Source organism: Columba livia, chromosome 15 (assembly GCF_036013475.1).
Source record: "Columba livia isolate bColLiv1 breed racing homer chromosome 15, bColLiv1.pat.W.v2, whole genome shotgun sequence".
NCBI classification, from domain to species: domain Eukaryota; kingdom Metazoa; phylum Chordata; class Aves; order Columbiformes; family Columbidae; genus Columba; species Columba livia.
Genome location: NC_088616.1, coordinates 14,349,184 through 14,361,948, shown reverse-complemented (window position 1 = coordinate 14,361,948; position 12,765 = coordinate 14,349,184). Strand labels below are relative to the sequence as shown.

Here is a 12,765-nt window from a genome sequence, read left to right as displayed (position 1 = left end):
GTCGTTTTTACTTCAGGGCTGGTAAATAAAGTGTCTGAAACTCTGACAATTTTATGCCTTTACCAATCTTTAAATCAAAAATGGCTGAATCGATTTAAGGATTTTGTAAGGAAAAAAATTGCACCCAGGCTGACATCTTGTGAACCGAATTTCTCCCAAAGCGATTTCGAATGTGTGAGTTATGGACTTCTATAATGAAAACTCTGACATATCTTGAACTATAGTAGGACACAGGGCACCTCAGTAATGCACAGAAATGGTGTGTTTTCCTTTTCTACAGTTAGTACTTCATAACTGCTCACAATTTTGAAAGCGTTACCGTCTTACACAAAATGTCACAGCGCACGATTTTTCCTTCAAAATTTTAATTATTTATGGTTGAAGTATCTTTTAAGTCAAAATTCGGCAGCTTTGCTTATATGGTGCCTTCCATCAGAAAATGTTAAGTCACTTTATAAAAAAAGTAGCGTTTTCCTTTATAGCAGTGGAAAAACTAATGCATAGAGAAATAAGGGGTTCTGACATCACTTCCAATATTGTTTTATACTGCCTTATTTCTGTTATAATAAATGAATATGCCCTTTTATTGAATGTAATGCCCTGGGAACAGCTGCGAGATGGGAATGAATGTGCGCTAACCCGTGATCGCTGATCGTTATCAAGAATTATTTGCAGTGTCTCAGTGGACATAGGTGTTTTTATTGTGGCAATCCTGGGGCCTCCTGGGTCCTATTGTAGGGGGAACTGTTGTGATGCCGAGTGCGTTTCTTATGGAGTTTTTATGCCAATGGTAACAGGAAAGCAGTTGGTGTTCTCATCTGCCTCCTAAACCAACGCACACGTGAATATGTGCACATCTGTCAACAAAACGTAATCCCTTTCTGAAGTTTGCATACACTATTAGCCAAAAAACAGTTACAAGAAAGAAGCCTCCAAATTAATATAATGCAGAGCAGCTCATAGTGGACTCTCTTGGCCCTCAAAGGACTCTTTTATCCTTACTGCACCCATAGTTCTTTTTGCCCCATGGGAATCCCTTTGTACTCTGATTCTTGAAACCGATACGTTTCTTCTGATCTGACATCAGAGTGTTTCAGCAAAAATAATTTCCTTTTCCTGCAAGAGCATGAAGCTTGGAATCTACTATAGATCTCGCGCAAGTTAAAAATACAGAAGTCCATCACTGAAGAGTCTTTTCCGAGACTACTTTCTGAGATTATTGCTAAATAAATGAAACTTGTTTTGAGTAACATTGACCCGGAATTGCTCGACCGCACAAATCAGAGGTCATGCAGAAGTCCCAGGCTGTTCACCAAGCTGCCCTACAGATGTTCATCCTTCAGTCCTCTTAGTTTGGAAAAGCTGGCCACAGAAGCAGCACTCTATTAAAATACACTACTGATTTCAGCAGAAGATGTAACCTTTTGAGTTAGTTTCCCAAATGCTGGCACCAAATCCTGGGAGCATTATAAGGTAGTATTATACCTAAAGCAAGTTCCCAATCTGTTTTTCTTAAAATCTTTGGCCGAATCACAGAACTATGCTCATGATTGATTTTTTTCTGCCTCTCTGTCGCTACCTTTTGGCAGAAAATTAGTCTAAAAGCAGTTAATTGGGACGGTCTGTGCTACTGCATTGCCCAGGGTCCCCACCTCCCAGTATAGGTCATGACCACCTGTTTGCCAGCTGGTTCCTGAGCTTGGGAACAACTGGAATTCGGGGCTTTGTTGGCATCGGCCGTTTCCTCGTAGGCTGCACCCGTGGTTCCCAGCAGGGAGAGCACTCAGAACCAGATGGCCGTCTCCTGGGATAGCTTTCGAAGGACTTGCGGCAGCCCTGGCACATAGTGGCTTTTGCTGCTTCTCAATCACCAAAAGATCCTTAATACTTCCACCTTTGCAGCCAGCCAGTCAATGTCGAGCTGCAAAACAGGCCGGGGGTTTTGGACACCTCTCAAGCTCGAGTCAATGTCAATTGTTCACAGTCCCGTGGTCCTCTGGGTCTGAACCATGTGGTCCTTAATGCTTATTAATGTCCTGCCTGCTGCTGCGTAATGACTGAAACCTGTGGGCTTTTTTTTTTGCTATGCAAGTAATAGTTTAAAAAGCTCTTACTGTTCTTAGAATACAAAAAGATGACTAACTCACCACTGGAGATTATTTGCAGCCTCCAAAGCACTGTGGATTGTTGCTATACAATTACTGCAGCACTTTGAGGTGATGCTGTTAAGAGCAAGGAGTTTTGCAAAATAAGCATTTACTACAAACTTCCTACAGCGTTAATCAAAAACTCTTTTAGTAAAAAGCGTTCTGTTTGCTTGACTGAATCAACCTTCTCATCTTTTCTTTGTTCGTGTAGCTTTAAAACAACACTTCTTTTTGTTGTCTCTCTGTTCTGTGGGTTCAGTTCGGCGCTGTTCTGTTTAACCATGCAGACGTGTCTCAACTTGCTTCCTTTAAGCTTCTGCATCCATGGACTTCACTAAAATTTATGATGCTCAGTTGGGACTGGGAATTTTAAAAGGCCCATAATCTTCACTGACATCTATTTTATAGGTTGTTTGGTGTGTGGTAGTGTCCTTGATGATAACCAACAGGACAGAAAGGCCCATCAAGACCTGCATGGATGCAGCCCTCTGCTAGGAAGATCACAGAGGCTTCTTTTCACAGTGCAATGCAGAACTTATTTCTTTGGCCTAATTTTCCTTGTGTCATTGTTTCATGCACAAACATAAATATGCAGCATTTCAACTCCTGGGTGAGCAAAGAACTAAAACATCTATAAATAAATCAGGCTGTTTCTCCTGAAGGGGAAAAAAAAGAGTGAATGAAACCTAATTTTCTATTTGAAGTACTTGGGATATGCTACATACTTTGGACTACGTTGCCTGTCGAGTGCTTTGACAGTGTCTGCGGCTGTAACTAAGTATACAGAACTCGTAAGGGATCTGTTTAAAAGAGATTAAAGAAAATAGCTCTTTACACAGTGGGTCGTGAGCCTCTGGAATTTGTTGCCACAGTGGTCTGCGGGAGTAGATAGTGTCAGCAGGTTAAAAAAGGATTAGGCATCTTCCTGGATATTAAGTCTGTAAATAGATACTAAAGGGAGTAGCTGCCTGTGTTCTCTCTAATATCTCTCAGCCCCTGATTGTGGGTACCAGGGCAGGGTGCGGGAATGGAACCGCAGGTGCTGCCTGTTGTGATGGGGTTGAAACATCAGAGTAAATAAATGTGTGTGGTGCTAGGGAATTACATTGGGAAGTCTTATCTGAGATCCCCTGTGTTTCTGCACTTGTGAACCTCAAAAGTGAAGCCCAGCCATCTACCACCTCTCTTCTGTCTCCTCCTGTTCTCCTTCTCCAGCTCCGAGGCCCACAGCCCTGCCTGCCCATGCTGCCATCCTCTAGGTCCCAGGTCATGCTCTGGCCTTCCTATCATGCCTTGTCGACTTCCTTTTAAGTCCCAATTTATCTTCATTTTGTCTCCAGAAAGCTGTGTGGAAAGTAGTGCTCTCAGTTCTCATCACCATTTTGGCCCTTCTGACACTGCCATAGCTGAGGGGCTACGTTGGGCAACATGTGATTAATTAATACAAAGCATTGCATATGAAAAAGCCTGGTCTAAGTGCGGACCAGCAGATGAGGTTAAAACACTCTTGCTCTTGGACTTTTTTCTTGTTTCAGTTTCTTCATTTCTGTGGCATTTTGCCTCCATTGAGACTTGTTTAGTATGCATCAGTTCCTGCAAGTTATTATCAAGGCTATTTTTCATTTTGGTATATTACTACTTGATACTTTTGTATTGTAGCAGTGAGATTGAGCAGGGTATTAGCACTCTCATGGTGTTTTTCTGGAATAGATCTTATCAGAGGATCCCAGTGAAGTCCAACAGGTACAAAGAAGCCTGGCTAACTTGGCTGGGTTGTCCCTTTACACGTGACTAGTGCCTTGTCATGTAAAAATGAATATTAGCTGGATAATATGTATTTAAAAGCATTTGCCTCTCCACTTCTGAGATGACACACCTTGCAAAAGAGGTTGTATATATAAATATAATGATTTTTATATCTAGATAGTCTTCTTTGTGTTCCTTCTTGCCTCTTCCATGTACAGGTTGGTGTACTGGGTGATGAAGAAGAGTGGGTGAGTCTTCATGAGGTGGAGAATGAACCTGATGCTCAGATGCTGGAGGTACCAAACCTTACTCCTTACACTCATTACAGGTAAGAACAGCAGGCAATTAGCTGTAGCATGCAAAAAATTGAGTAAATAGCAGCTTGGAACAGCTTTCCTAATCAGAAGCAGCTGGCTGTGTTCTATAATCTGAACAAAAGGGAAAAGGTTCACTGTTTTCATAGTTTATACTTAAAATTGCTCGTCTCATATTGTTAATTGTAATTTACATACAATGCAGTTCATAACATTGAAAAGGAAGTCCAGGTGGAGAGTGAAATGCTTTTATGAGTGACTGCAATCCTGTGACTTCCCTCGTCTGAAGGGTGCAACAGGGTGACATCCGTCACTGACAAATCGATTGTAGTTAAACTGCTGCAAACTTGTAATTACATATTTACATCAGTTTAAACATCGTTTTATTGATTTGCCTTAATTTGGTAACATCAGTCAGATGAAACCTTTGTTTATAAGAGTTTACCAAGTTAAGCTTAATAAATGTATGCAATGCTTAAACTGATTGAAGTGAATCTACATTATGGGTAAACCCCAGTTAAATGAGATTGATTTTTTTTTTAAATCAATTCAATTCAAGCGATGCGTTCCTTTAGTATAGACAACATATGAGAATTTGAAGTACTCAGTCCGAATGAAAAATTCTATCATGAAATAGCTTGTTAGTGTAAAATCTGGTTGAAAGGAGATATCGTGGCAAGTGTTAAATCGGCTCACTAAAGCTTGTCCATTTGCTCTGGCTGGAGAGCCTGTTAGCTCACCCAGGTGCTGTTGTGAGCCACCAAGTAAAGCTCCCAGAATTTACATCTAATTCATTGCTGGTATGATAACTTTGCTAATTTTCTTCCCTTAGGAGCCTAGGAACATACTGAATTTCTCACAAACTCCCCACTGGAGTGTTTCACACCTCGTTCCTAAGAGCAAAACATTTGACTAAAAACTCTTTCAAAATGTTGTAGCTGAGAGGTTTAGGGTGCAGAATTGGAGTGGCAGTTGGAGTGCAGAGGTTTAGGGAAATTATCTTCAGATTGAGAAGATCTTGTTCTCCTCATAAGGTGGATCCTTAGAGCTGACAAGGCAGAGGTGAATAATGAAGTGCAGGTCGTACCGCAGTCAACGTTCAGCATCCATGCAAAATAAGAAACACTTGCACACCTAACACGTGTGTAGAGAAATGTCTTTAGCATAAAAGATAATGAGGAAGCATATGAGGAATTTGGCGTGGTTGTTCGGGGGTTTTCTGTTAAACTTTCTTATTTGTTTTCTGCAACATCTCATTTCTCTCTTGTACCCATTAAATTCTGCACTGATCCCAGTTAGGCTGGGATCTTTCACACTTCCAGTCCTCTGAATTTTATCATCATAGCTTGTACACTGAAGCAGCTCCTTGAGTCTTGCCTTGTTTATCTCTCATGCATGCACAGATATGCCATTTCTTTTTGTTTTGTTTCACTGTAGAGCAATTTTATATATATTTTTTGAAACCTAGAGAGTTGTTGCCAAATGGCTGCGTGGCCCTCTGGTCAGCTTTAGTCATTGCCCACTGAGGAAATGCATCATGAGAGCTAATTATCAGACCCATCTTTAGCAGCCAGCTTCTTTTCTGTATTTTATGCCAATGTTTGAGAGTGAAATCAAGGACAGTATTTGTTTAATATGTCTCCTTTAATGCATTTTCTAGGCAGATCAGAGCAGATAAATAAACACTGCTATGTTGACTAGCTCACCCTTTTCACAAGCTCAGCCATTAGGTCCAAAAATTAGGTGTTTAGTATGAACAGGTCATGTATTTATGTGGAAGTGCTGGATACCTCTAATTGCTTGTGATGGGTGAGAGTATTTGAAATGTACAGCACGTCTTAATTATTTTGTGCTTTGTGAAAAAAAAAGATTTCTGTAAATCTTTTGTGACCCAATAGGGATTTCTATTGTAGAAGAGATGGTTTCAAGCAGACAGGGTATTTTTTAAAGATGCATATCCATATTAAATAACTTAATCTTTCTCGTGCAGGAAGGCTGAAATTGCAGCACAGGGATAAATCAGCTCCTTTCAACAAGTAATTGAGGGGAAATGTTATCGCTAGTATATTTTTTTATATTGACAGGGAATGAGACTATCTGAAGTTTGATATTTTAATACCTTTCTGAATGTATTGTACGAGCATCGCAAGAGAAAATCACTTACTGCTCGTATAAGCTCATCAGGCTTGGTATAATTAACATAAATTTCTCACACAAATACCTAAGTTTCTAATAGACCCTAAGCTAATCTCATTTTCATTTTTTTAATACCTGAGAGGATCTGAAAGCAGTTACCATAAAGCATTCAGCAGTGAATACAGAGGGGACCTGCATGCAACAACCTTTGTGGAACATCTAGAAGGCATAATTTGTGTTTTTCCATCTTTTTCCTGTTCTGAGAAGGGAGGTACCATTCGCTGAGCTGTTACCATGTGCACCGCGTCTTTCCTCCGCTCCAGGTTCCGGATGCGGCAGGTGAACGTGGTGGGTCCCAGCCCGCTGAGCCAGCCCTCCCGTGTCATCCAGACGCTCCAGGCTCCGCCAGATGTTGCTCCCGGGAGCGTCACCGTGCGCACGGCCAGCGAGACCAGCCTGTGGCTGCGATGGGTGGTGAGCGGGGGGCTCGGGATGCAGCTGCTTCCCCAAGGGGTCAGGCCAGCACTCAGGAAAGCCCCTTCCCCATCCCCTTCCCCATCCCCTTCCCCATCCCCTTCCCCATCCCCTTCCCCATCCCCTTCCCCATCCCCTTCCCCATCCCCTTCCCCATCCCCTTCCCCATCCCCTTCCCCATCCCCTTCCCCTTCCCCATCCCCTTCCCCATCCCCTTCCCCATCCCCATCCCCTTCCCCTTCCCCTTCCCCTTCCCCTTCCCCTTCCCCTTCCCCTTCCCCTTCCCCTTCCCCTTCCCCTTCCCCTTCCCCTTCCCCTTCCCCATCCCCTTCCCCATCCCCTTCCCCGTAAGGAATAAGGACAAAATTAAATTATTTCCTTCTCCAGAATAGTCAGAAATCTAAGACCCACCTGAAGTGCCTTATTAATCACTTAAATTGCCTTCTGCCACTATTTCTGCCACTTCATCTGGGGAATATATGCCTATGTGTAAAACCTTGGCTTTTGAGACTCTCTAGTTCCACAGTCTGGGTCAACAATTGGGACAGGGATATAATACTTGAGCGAATTTGCAGTTTCCTGGGGCTCAGTTGTTTGCTTTGTACAAAACCATCCCCAGAAGGTGCACACCGGCCATTTGCAGTCATCCTACAGATACCAAACAGCTGCAGTTCAAAGGCAGCAAGGTTTGCACATCACATTCCTGTAGGAAGATTGTATTTATGAGGAGGTATGTGATAAAATGTAGAAAGAAATTATTAATTGCAAAGATGCAGTGATTGATGACATTGTTGTGCCCCTTTGACTGTCTCAGTTACCTGCAGAGTTGCTGCATTGGGATTTACTTGGCAATTAACCTGCTCCAGAATGGTTTTTCTTCTCCCCTGTTAGGCAGAATTTTCCACTGGGGTTACTGTGGTGTGAAGTTGATGAAGCACAGGTTTCCTTTTGCCCAAATGTTAGCTTTTCCATGCATAAACTCATTATGGCTGGAAGTGAAAATCAGGCTAGAAAGAAGCAGATTTTTCTCCCATCAGAAAGGAATAATTCCAGTTTCTCAATGGGAAACTTGGCTGAATTCTGAGCCTTGAAAGACCAAAACATCAAACTTGAAGGTGTCACTTCATTGTCCATAGAAAAGCCATTGCGGTTCACTTGATAGGACTCACATACCTCGTTCATGACTTTACCATGTGAAGAACATGCCCACGTTGTTAAACCTTTGGTACTATATCCAGACCTACGTGTCTTCCATCAAAATCAACTCAGGGTTGTTTTAAGAGACTTGAAAACATTTTAAAGTTTGTATTTCCTTGCTGTGCTACCTGGGAGCCTGTTTTTCATGAGTCAAACTGCGCAGGGTTCAGGAGGAGCAACAACCGCAGCTCAAAATGGCCCGATATACCTTTTTCATGCTTAATAATGTCAGTTTTTGAAAGCATTTAATCTCTTTTTTTCCAAGACCTGCAGGTGAATCTGTGTCCCCTTGGGAGCTGGGAATTCCTTCCTACCTACAGAACCAGGGTCACATTTCTAGCCCCGCTTGCCTGTGGGATACAGTCTTCTAAGCTGTGAAATGTTAATATATATCAAACTTTGCCAGTGATTCAGAACTGAATATCAGCAATCCGTGGCATCGTGTAGCTAGTTTTATGGGGGAAAACTCTAAACTTCGTGAAGTAGGCTAATTATTTCATATTATAATATCTGAAATTGCTTGGGGAGTTAGAATACTAGAATAAATCTCTGCTGATAAATGAGTAGGCAGAGAGTCAGTTAAAATGTAAAAACTGTGCGATAAATGAATTTGTCACATGCTTCACTAATTTATCATTCATTTCCATAATTAATCACAAAGCTCTGAAATACATTGTGTTCATATAATCTCTGTTGATACACCCACAGCAAATGGCATAGTTCTGTGAGCTTATTTGGTTCAAAATTAACGTAAAAATGAAAGGAGAATTTCAACCAACACAGAAATACAGAGATTGTGAAACATGAACAAAACGTAAAATCAAACTCTTGATCTGTTTTGCCTTCCTATGGTGTTATATGAGTTCAGACGGCCATGGTATATAGATTGCACGATGTGTTCTGTATAGGAATATTGTGCTTTTCTTTGTGTCGTTCACCAGCCCCTCCCCGACACGCAGTACAATGGCAATCCCGAGTCGGTGGGGTACAGGATAAAGTTCTGGCGTGTGGATCTGCCGTCTCTCTCCTTGACGAAGGTGATTAATGACCGATTGGAAAGGGAATCCACGATCGAAGATCTGGAGGAGTGGACAGAGTATGAGCTGCAGATCCAGGCTTTCAACGCCATCGGGGCAGGACCGTGGAGCGAAGTCGTGAGAGGTCGCACGCGGGAGTCGGGTGAGTCAAAGCACCAAGTCTGCTGTGAAGGACACATCCAAGAACGTCAGCATTTTCTGCTCTTTATTCAGTTTTCTTTTTTGTTGTTTGGTTTGTGTTGGTGTTGTGTTTTATTTCTTTTTGCTTGTTGATCCATTAAATCTAAAATGAAAGAAATAAAGAAACAATCTCGAGATGCACTGAAGGCAAAAAGACATATAGGCATTTGAAGGAGTTATTTATTTTATTCCTACCCAGTTTTCTTGCATATAAACCTGCAGGTTATATATTTAAAGCAAGCAAAACAACCTCACCCTGTTCTGCCCCCATTTGGCAGCAGTACAGACAACACATGGAGAAAAGTGCATATGGCTGCTCTGGCTGAGCAGGTCTCTCAGGATTCTACTCCTTCCCTGGAACCCCATTGCCCCTCATTCTCCCCCTCTCCTTGTCTCCTTCTAGGCTGGGGCAGATTTTCCGACAGTTGTGGTTATCTGAAATGTAATTTCAAGCACCAAATATTTCTCAAAGGGCACAAGTTTTTTTTACCCGTACCCAAATCATTATTGGAGGTTTTGATGGCACGTTTTCAGAGCTGCCATCTAAAATTGTGTGTACAAAGCTATGTAGACATAACCTACATATAGACATAACCCGTGTATAGACCTAGAGCACAAGCACTGTACTGTCTAACTGATTTGTGTGTACTAGCATAGAGACTTCAAATATCAGAAGCAAACTCTCAATCTCAGGCAACAGTACATTATTGTTAGCACAGCAACAACGGGAAAGACGGATCTTGAAAACCTCTAGCTGTGAAGTTCCACCAAACCCATTTCCAAACCGACCCTACATGCACCTGATAAACTAAAATTTGTAATGCAGGTGAATAACAGAATGGATAACATATATGGTTTAAAAGTTTAATAATAGAAGCTCTTTGTGACCTGTAGTTATGCAAGATTCAACGCTAATGTATTTTATTATTTTTTCTGATTTTTTTCATTACAAATATTTTAGAGTTTAATCCTATGCGCACCATACACTCACACACATATATATGCATGTCTGTGCACTCTGTACCATGCAACGTTAGTTGGTGGTAGGCAGGGACGTGCTGGACACGGCAGGGTTCGGTGTGCTGGTTCAGACATCCGTCCTTCAAACCAGCTGAGGAACAACCCAAACGAAGTCATCCCCCTCCATTAAAGTGTCGCTTTTTAGGAATCAGTGATTGGAAAGCTCTTGCCAGCGGTATTTTAAACTAGGCGTGCTTTTGCTGGAGTTAGAGATAGCGTGACCCAGACAAAATAGTTTTGAAATATTTCGTATCATAATAAAAAGATACCGCATTCTCCACTTTCTGCTTTCTGCTGCTCTTCAAACGCTTCCTTTGAAATGTGGTAAATACTAAGATTAAGTGATTTCATAAAACCTTAGGATTATAGTACTCTTGCTCAGCATCTAAAGATCAGAGGTTACATGTGTATTTGGCATTTTCTCTCGCAATATTAAAAGAAGGTTGACTTGAAACTGATTGTAGGAGGCACACAGAAACTGCGATCAAAATAACACAAAGCTGTGATCTAGGCCATAAGGACTCATTTGTGGTGGTGTTTTTTTTAATGTATTTTCTTTGATACTAACATCTGATTTGTTGAATAGAACAAGTCATGGCTCAGACTTTTGGCTGTATCTTCTTAAATTTAGAATACAGAAGAGCAGCTGACATAGTGGCAAGCTGTGTGAGAGAACTTCAGGGAATCTACACTTAACCTGTATGCACAGTCAAATGGCGTTAAAATGCAAATAAAAGGTATCTAAAGCCAGAGAGAGAGGTCAAGGCGTTTTTATGTCTGTCTTCTGAACTAAGAGAGAAATTCTATTTATCACATAGGTTTTCAACGTCCTTTGAAGACCAATGTCCTGAATGTTTCTTTTTGCATTTTGTAGATGCGGAGGCTTAGGGAAGCAGGTTTTGCCGGGTGCTGCAGGTTGCAAACATCCCTCACAGCTGGCCAGAGGTGGCCTGGCCAGGATCCAATGGTGGCTTCTTGGTTTTACACTGTCCAAGGAGCATAAGAAGTCAGAACTCGTTGTCTCTAATGACAGTATGGCCACTAGAGTCCAAAATCTTCATTAAAAATAAAGCCGTACTCAAGCACTTATCTTTATTCTAGGATGTGTGATCATATCGCTAATAGCCGAGCACACACGCTGACAATAAAGGAGCGTGCCTTTATAGGTACTCTCCACTTTCTGAAGCTCTTGAATATAAAACATCTTGAAACCAAAGAAACTGTGAGAGAATAAATAATGCTGTGGGGTTTGGTAGCGCAGACTTAAAACACATTTGGGAAACCCTAAAATGAAAATCTTGTATGAGGTTTCAAGCAGCTGAAGGTGGAGGGAGATGAATTAGGATTTTTAAACAGGACAGGTTTTATCAATCCAAAAAACAGTTTAATAATGTTAGAAATTAAATAACTCATTAAATTTAACTGTGTAAAATAACTGCAGAGTAACGAGCTCAGTTTCCACTCAATAAATTGAGAATGATAGTAGGTACAATATAGAGAAAGCAAGAAAACTCCAAGACCTCTGGTGTATTAGAGCAACCTTGACAGGTCTGCTTCCTTTTAGATATAAACCCTCTTATTTTCAGACTATTCATCTCAAATACAGCTAACCTGGTGCCTTAATATTTTGGACTCCTAATATTGAGCTGCATGAATGTGTATCAGCTGCTCTACAAGCCTGGTCACATATCTATGGCAGGGATCAATCTCTTCGTGTTTCAGAGGCTGACCTTCATGAAGCAGTTACTGTGGTGTGATAAAGCATCGCTTGATAATTCAGAGGTGGTCCAATGTCACTGCGGGATTTGTCAGTTTATACAAGCTGAGAATTTGGCCTGCGGTATCTAATTTTATAGGAAAAATGGTTGCGTGCTGCAGCTCTGCTACTTTTGCCATGAACCTTGCTCTTAATTCGCACTTCTTAATTGACGGCAGATGTGCAGTATGGCAGCTTAATTTTTACTTTCAAACACCAGTGATGGTTGTTCAGCTTAAATGAGCTGCAAAAGTGGAGAGAACCACTGCATCCCACTCTCAGGCTTTCTTAGAAAGCCAGAATACAGGCTAGCTTATTAAAATCTGCTCGGGCTCAGTTAGAGACATAAACCAGCATCAATTGCTGCTTATGGCTATGTCAGATATAGAAAGAGGATGCATGATCTTAGATGCCAACACAGATAACCTTAAAAACCTGAGTTCCTATTGAAGTTCCAGTGCAGAATACCACTAAGTCTATAACTTCCTACGTTTGATCTTCTAAAGTACCCGTGCAGCTGATGAGCTCATCATTTAGTTTCAGTATTTCCGGTTCATTTTGTTAAAGCTCTGAGATATTTTTTTGGACACTGTTGTTTGGCTTCTGTGCTGTTCTTGTGGGTCACTAATGAGAACTCGGCTTTGGAGCTTACAGCAAAGTCTTTAGTGCAAGAGTTGAGGAAACAAGCATTAGAGAAGGGAAGCTGCAGAGGAAAGAGGGGTCTTGATGCCTCGCTCAAGCCACTAATTAGTCGTAGC

General features: G+C 41.5%; 1 protein-coding gene across 12 annotated transcripts in view; it reads left to right on the top strand.

Annotated features, from left to right (window-relative positions):
* The window catches only part of SDK1 (sidekick cell adhesion molecule 1), a 375,516-nt gene that overhangs the window by 283,020 nt on the left and 79,731 nt on the right, over positions 1 to 12,765 (top strand). For all 12 annotated transcript variants that reach the window (XM_065031442.1, XM_065031436.1, XM_065031444.1 and 9 more), the window contains 3 exons: positions 4,112 to 4,221; positions 6,667 to 6,817; positions 8,956 to 9,193. In XM_065031442.1, the coding sequence (XP_064887514.1) occupies positions 4,112 to 4,221; positions 6,667 to 6,817; positions 8,956 to 9,193 (499 nt within the window). The remainder of the gene's footprint in view (positions 1 to 4,111; positions 4,222 to 6,666; positions 6,818 to 8,955; positions 9,194 to 12,765) is intronic.